The 7,791-nt window shown below is 41.3% G+C and overlaps 1 protein-coding gene across 1 annotated transcript; it reads left to right on the forward strand.

Moving 5' to 3' along the window:
- Positions 1-864: 864 nt before the first annotated feature.
- On the forward strand, positions 865-7,169 carry cetp (cholesteryl ester transfer protein, plasma). The gene is made up of 17 exons (XM_076734039.1): positions 865-1,009; positions 1,210-1,324; positions 1,407-1,538; positions 2,411-2,481; positions 2,570-2,657; positions 2,763-2,832; positions 2,943-3,003; positions 3,410-3,501; positions 3,641-3,740; positions 4,282-4,361; positions 4,638-4,688; positions 4,811-4,951; positions 5,362-5,429; positions 5,868-5,910; positions 6,513-6,585; positions 6,888-6,973; positions 7,071-7,169. The coding sequence occupies exons 1-17, from the start codon at positions 865-867 to the stop codon at positions 7,146-7,148; spliced, it is 1,494 nt and encodes a 497-aa protein (XP_076590154.1). The 3' UTR covers positions 7,149-7,169.
- The last annotated feature ends 622 nt before the right edge of the window (positions 7,170-7,791 follow it).

Here is a 7,791-nt window from a genome sequence, read left to right on the forward strand (position 1 = left end):
AGCACTTACTGAAAGAGTGTGTTCAGAAAAAGCTGGACCTGAGTGTCGCTGTGCTTTCCATCTGTCCTGTTTATGGAGGGAACACATTTGGGCTCATCACTCATGTAGGTTAACTAACTCACAATGCTGTGAGGGTTTAGGGTTTTTGCTCGTTTTAAAGGCGTCTTTGTTGGGTATGTACCTGCCAGTCAACATGGAACATTTCTGCATGCAGCATCTGTTGAGTGCAATTATATCTTCCTGTTCTGCACTTATTTTCTACTAGTTTCCTTAATATAATCCATACATTAATTTAGATTAACGTAAAATGTCTTTGCTCTTGATTTGATCTGAATAGTTTACCTCAGAGTTCAGTATCTACCTGATGCTTTGTAGCACATCATATAAAAGGCTGAACTTTGACCAGTTTATTTGTGCAAAAGACAAATCTGAGTCAGTGTTTGTCCTTCTATGAAGTGTGAATCACACAAGCTGTCTGTCTCTGATTGGATGAAGGGCAGACTTGCACTAGATAGTTGCAGTACATAGAACTCTGACGGTTTAAAGAACAGGGTTAGCAGGCTGTGGGGTTCTCTCAGCAAGAACAGAGGAAAGACCAAAAAGGCCCATTTGTGTGAGAGTGGAGCAGCTCATGGGAATCAGAGTCTGAAAGAAGAATCTGAAAGGCTCTGGATCCGAAGTGACATTTGATAAGATACTGCTCAAGAAAACTGAGAAGACGACTGATTAAACCTGTGTAGCAGCACTCCAGAAGAGTCAGCTGCACCAGAAGAAAACATTTAGGAGCATACAGTGGACTGCAAACAGTCCACAGGGTTAAAAACCTCAACCGATTCTCAGGGAGGCGAAACATCCACATGCACAATGCCTCGTGATGTTCTCCAGCCGCGGCTACTCCTGCTGCTTCTATCCGTGTTTGGGGCGTCCCATGCCTGCCTGCAGGACCCTGCTTCAGCCTACAGGTTCACCGGAGCTGTATGTCGCCTCACCTACCCTGCAGCTGTTGTGTGTGAGTGGGACTTTGATCGTGTTTTGGTATTTAATCGATTTTACCTTGTTTCCCCTCTTTAGTTTTGGCTTCTTATTTGTATATGGAAGTGCCAGTGAATACCCAGTTGCTTACCCAGTGTGTTAGTGTTTCCACCTGACTGCCATGTACCTGTGTTTAAGTGTCTCTGCTGTATGTCTGTGTTTGTGTGCTGCTGGCAGTGAATGAGAAAACCACCAAAGTGATCGAGGCAGCATTCCAACATGCCAGATACCCAAGTGTGAAGGGAGAGAAATCCCTGCTCTTTATAGGCAGAGTCATCTATGGCCTGGAAAAGTAAGAGGACAAACACACACATACATCCACAAATGGACACACAAAATGTCATAAAATCACGCAATGCTTCTCCATTGGCCAGTTTGGAGATTCACAACCTCTCGATTGGTCGGAGTGAATTTGAACTGCGTCCAGGCGAAGGCATCGGCATGGAAATAAGCAACGTGTCCGCAGTCTTCAGGGGGACCATCCAGTATGGATACGGCAGCTGGCTGTGAGTCGAACGGCCAGCAACATCCCACATCATTCATGTGTTCTCTCAGAACAAGCCCAGAACTATTTACCAGTTTGATAAACTCACAGCAAATTAACACACAAGAATGAATCTTCACAGAGTTAGATTAACTACAGGAAGTGGACTGATGTTAATCAGGTGGTGTCTCCTCTGTGTGCACATTTATTACCATCCAAAATGCACAGTAACACATTTTCCCTCTTACAAACCAAACTTGAATTCACTAGCAATAAAATGCACTTTGCTCAGTTCAATATACTCGGGGGGTTTGCTGCTACCGCCTTACTCTTTCTGCTTTGATCAGTCGCTTACGGTGACTAATGCTATGTAAACTTCAGCCAGAGACTGCTGAGTAACTGACATTCTTTAACTTTGCAATTCTGTTCCATTCGTGCTGTTGCATGATGTTTAAGTATTTATGATTGTCCTTTCTCACTTGTTTTGCTCTTTCAGAAAAAGCATTTCATGTGGAACTTTACAAGTTTTGCAGGTGGTGCTAAAATAAGCTAAAAGCTCACTGATGCTGTGTTCAGACTTTGCATTTCCCACAGATTGCATGTCACTTACACAGCGAGGCATCACTTCTCTTGATTGATTGATTTTAAAAGGAAAAGTCAGGATAACACAGTAAAGTCCTGAGGCTTAATTCCACTGTGGGTCATTTGGGGGATGTGCAGGGGAGGGGTCAAGACGGCAGGCCTGACATGGCGGAATGACACAAAAACTTCCATTAAGAACAATACATGCAATGCAATGCAATCATGCCCTGTACCAAGAACGTTTCCCAGGAGCTGACAGTAAACTGATTTGTGTTTATTGCTCATCTGAATTTCTTTTTCTTTTTCATCTAGTGTCAACGTTGCACAATCAATTGACTTTGAAATTGAGTCTCAGATTGATCTTGGAATCAACCCAAAACTTTGTGAGTACCTTATTTTGTACATGTATACATGGACTGAGACCAAGTCCTCTCATACTTCTCCATTATGTGTGTCTGTCTCCTCTGTCAGACTGTGGGGAAGGGAAGGTAGCAGCAGACACATCAGACTGTTACCTGAATTTTCACAAGCTCCGTCTGCATCTGCAGGGCGACAAAGAGTAAGTTATAGAGATGAACACTGATTCACTGTCAACAGTAGAACAGAAGAAGCATCTACATTACATTACTGATCCTGCTAATGTGTGTTTGCTGTTGTTGGTCAGACCAAACTGGCTGAAAAAGCTCTTCACTGACTTCATCACCTTCACTGTCAAACTGGTCATAAAGGGACAGGTGAGGCCAAGAAACTGATGTCACTTTAAAGTCGCGATCACGGTCAGCATGTTCCTGCCGTCCTTCATCAGAGTCTGAGCAAATACTGATGAATCTGTTCTCAAATGCAGATTTGTCAGGAGATCAACAAGGTGGCAAATATACTGGCTGACTTCATACAAGACACAGCAGGTGTGTGTACATGTGTGTGTGGGTGCATGTTTGTGTGTGTGTGTGTGACAAACAGCGAGAAAGAGTTTGGTCATATCTTAATATTTTTAAAAGAGGACCTTCCTTTGTGTATCTGTGTCCGCATATTTGACCAGAAATTAGAGGATCAGTGTGTAAGATTGAGTGGCCTCTAGTGGTGAGTTTGCAGATTGCAACCAACTAAACACACCTCATCTCACACTGTGAAATGTGAAAAACAAGTTATATATAACTCTAAGTTATGAATATTATATTCTATTTCTACCGATAGATCCCCCTAAAGCTTATGCACTGAACCTTTAAATAAATATTCATCTGATAAGCAGAAGTGGTAATATGTTATCTGGGATGTGTTAAAACATTAGTGTGTGTGTGTGTGTGTTTACAGAGAATTTCCTCACTGATGGAGCCATCAGCGTGAACATCGGTGTAACTGCTGCTCCTGTCATCACTGCTAACTACATAGAATCTTACCACAAGGTAAATAAAAAGACTCCTGTAAATAAAGTCACAAGCATATCTTCTTTAAATTATGGCCAAAGGTGAGTCGATAAGAATCTCTTTGTTTTAGGCATAAAAACTCCTAACGTCTCTCCATTCATCTCTCACCTTATTCTAGGGCCTGACCAACTACAACAACACTGCTGCTGTCATCAATGACTCTGTTTTCCACCCAAGTCAGCTGACTGAAAACAGGATGCTCTACTTTTGGCTGTCAGGTCAGTAGTACGCTATTTTTGTACACTATTGCCATGTCCCAGTACTAGAATCAATTACATTAAAACAATTTCTTGCCATTTAGATTTTGATACAGTTTCTGTGTAATCCAGTTTGGTATTCATGACCAGCACCAACATTCAGTGCATTCAGGAGGTAGGGTGTCCTTTATGTTTGTCAAGTTAATTTATCCATGGCATAGTAGAGGTACAGATATATTTTGACATAATGATAATAATATTCATGTATAGCAATAGGATTGCTTTCTCCACCACTGGTAGAGTGCTAAAACAAAGTTTGGGAACGTGATGCAAGACTATGTAATTATTGATATACATAATTTAGACAGCAACTTGTGGGTTGACAACCTCTGAGAGTTTGTGTGTGGTCAAATTATGTAGAAAAAAACCTCCATGAATAAGAAATAACTAACTTCACACTTCTCCATGCAGTAGCCAAAGAGCAGCAGTTCATTAGCAGCAGGTAAGTCAGTGTCAGTATTTTAAAGGCTCGTATGGTAAAACCTCGTGTGTTTAACCCCAGACCAGGTGGTAAATCCCATGCTTGCTGCTGCTCACCACGATGGCCGTTTCCACCTGAACATCTCTGGAGCAGAGCTCACTGTAAGGACGTCCTCTTCAAGTTTGGCCTGTAAAATAACCAATCGGGGTGCATTCAACATCACACATGGATGATTTGATCGCACTCACTGACTTAGAGATGATTGGAGCCTGACTGATATTCTTATTGGTTCTACATATGGAAACAATCCTGCACACATAAAATATATTATGTGCCTGAGCATCTTTCCTAACAAGACCAGACGGGCTCAGATGTTTTAAACTTAAATTGCTTTTGTTGCGTCTCACATTAGTGTATATTTATGAATGTGATTTCAGGAACTTCTCAAGACAAACCTGTCCAATACCATGCCCGAGTTTATTAGAAAGGTAACATGGAAAACCTCCTCATCCCTCATCTCTCAAACGCAAACATATACACCATTGTCAGGTCAGACATATTATTGTGTGTGTGTGTGTGTGTGTGTGTGTGTGTGTGTGTGTGTGTTCAGTGTATGCTGGAGTCTCCAGAGCTAAGAGTGTGGAGTTCAGCTGTCCCCCATCTGAACACCTCCACCTTGGGTACGACCATCTGGGCGAAGGCCTCTGGGGAGCTCCACTGTGGGAGCACACCAACACTCGTCTTTGAAACGGTACATTGCCATTTAGGACATTTGGATGCATCTGCTGGTCAACCATTGGTATGGCACCTGTGTGGAATGATAAAATTCAAGACCATGATGAAACTGAGTCAGAAAAAAAGTGGTTTCAATTCTCTACAGTCTACAGCTCTGCTTCTAACTACTGAAGCAGATCGACAAGAACATCCCATATTTAAAAGGTGATGCAATGCCTCTGATGTGAGTGTAAGGAGGGGATAGCTCGGCACAACAGTTCTGCTTTAGCGGGTTGATACCGTGCTGAGTGGTCTGTTTCCTCGTGATCCACAAGGTGAAGGTGGCGATTGATGTCTGAGGCTTTGCTAGAAAGTGGAAATATGACCTGCTGTGACTACATGTGAGTGTGTTGGTGTGACGTTTGCTTCTTTGTTTTTGATGTCTAGGATGTGGCCGTGGATGTCACAGCTTCTTATGCTGACAAGAAACTTTTCCTGCAGGGTAAAGCATCAGAGTAAGATCTTTTTGTTGTTCATGAACGCACCCCCTATCTTTGCATTCAGTCAGAAAGGTTCTCTGCTGAGATACACAGAGAACTTGCTTCTATGCGTGGGCAGATGGCCAGGATAAACAGGATATCTTCAAATACATTTGAATAAACATTTTGCCAGTAGAATCAAATAGTTTACAGGATATTAAACCTTAATTAGTCCACATTTGAGTAAAAGTATTACAGATTTAATAATAACATGCAGGATTTTTTTGCCTTTTACTGCACACATACAGTATGAGACCAAAACTGTTAAACTTGTTGTGGTGCTTCAGCTCCAGTCTTGAGGGGCCACCAGATGTCACTGTGAAGCTTTTTCCAGTACAAACAATGAGGAAACTGTCCAATTCTTAATCCATGTCCGGTGCTTTGTCTGTGATTCTGATGCACATTCTTCTCCAGGATCTCTGTAATTCAAGCTGATCTGCCCGCACCAAATCAACCGGTAAGGTTTTTTTGAGTTGATTTCACTGACAATTTTCTTTACTATGATAAAACTATGCTACAGTTTAATGCTGCACTTAGGGATTTTTCACACAACTCAAAATTGTGTGGAAAATTATTTGCGAAATTTTTCACGAAATTTAAATATAGTTGAATTCCAGCTGCAGCACAATGATAGAGCCACAGAACACAGAGGAAAATATTTTACATGTGGGAAATGAGAAAAACCTATTCTTCCTTTCTCTTAACAATTTGCATTCTCTCACAAAATTCAACGTTATCCTGAAACGGCTTGTATGTTTCCCTAAGTAGTGTTTCCTACCAGCGTCAACACAGGAAAGATTCCCTGCCCGAATCCTTCAAAAGAAATATTAACAGACCAGAAAACCTACATTCTGCACAGAGACTGCACCTTCACCATGATCACATTCACTGAGGAGCTGTGTGACTGCTACATGTACCCTCTGCAGTGACAATGACAGTGAAGAATATTGATTATTCTTCTGATACAGAAAAAATTATGCTGAATGTACAAAAAAAAATATTTTTGTACATGTCACATGTTAAAATGATGCTGATGTTTGAATGTTCCTCTGTTTCCAGCAGCTGGATGAGACACATCTGGAGTTCATTAGAGAGGCTGTGGAGAAGATAGGCATTCCCCATGTCCTGTCTGGTAAGAGGCAGAGAAATGTACATGGATAATAAAGTGAAACCTGATTTTAACCTCAAGCTGGCAGCACCACCATCATTAAGTATTCTCATGTCATTAGACCTTCTTCCACAAAATTAGTCAATGTTAAACAAGCAAGACAATTACTAAGAGGGTCTTCTGTTTCAACAGGCAACTGCACTTCATATTTCAATTATTACTCTGCCATTTTTTTTTTTAAATTCGACACATTTGTAATATTTCCTAAATGGTTCTTTGTACCTGATTTCACCATGAATGACTTCTTCTCCTCAAATGTGTTCCAGCTCTTGAGATTGAGCTAACCAGGCTGTTGGACAAACAGGGAACAAACTTGTTCGACATCTTAAACCCTGAGGTGTTACCTCGAGATGTGAGCGTTCTCTGTCACTCGTCTCATTTGTCACGTGCTCCTGCTGTGTTGTGTTTCTTAGTCACATTGCTTCTCTCTTCATCCCTCTATGCTGCAGGGCTTCGTGATAATTCAGATGGATTTTGGTTTCCCTCATCACCTTTTGGTTGAGTTCCTCAAGAAGACGCTACAGTAACTGGACAACCCTTAAACATTTTGGGCCAGTTTTGGTTTTAGCGACCAGCCTGTTGCTGCTTTGTAGTGATCATCAATACGTGTCAGCTGTACAAAACATCCCTCTGTTACATTGCAGTAGAACATTTTGATTTTGACCATTTTGGTGTATTTTGACTAATGTTTTGTTTAGATAAAACAACTTGTTCAGCTCGTCTCGTAAAATCTAAAAAGTAAGGATAAGGATTTTGTAAGCGCTTAAGCAAATATTTCAATTAAAAGCATGGGCTCTGAAAATAGTGTGTTGTGTGTTGTGTGTAGAGTATTGTGTAGATTGGGTAGATACATTCTTGTTATTTGTGCACATTGTAATCTTTTAGTTTGCCCACAAATAAGAAATTTAAAGCGGTTCTAAGATGCTCTCAATGTTACACAGAGGGCATGTCTCATTCTATATTGTGCTTCCTCGTCTCCTCTCTCCTCCATCCTGCCTGTGACTTGGAAATTTCAATGCACTATCTTGTAAGACGTCTTAATTCTTGAAATGCATCTTGTGGAGAGAGGAGTGAGTAGAGAGGAGGTTTGCCAGATGCGCTATGAGTGACGATGCACAAGTGCACGTGTTACAGAAGTCTTTTCAGGACTCTCGACTTAGAAAAGAGACA

This window comes from Chaetodon auriga, chromosome 6 (assembly GCF_051107435.1).
Source record: "Chaetodon auriga isolate fChaAug3 chromosome 6, fChaAug3.hap1, whole genome shotgun sequence".
In the NCBI taxonomy this organism is placed as follows: Eukaryota; Metazoa; Chordata; class Actinopteri; order Chaetodontiformes; family Chaetodontidae; genus Chaetodon; species Chaetodon auriga.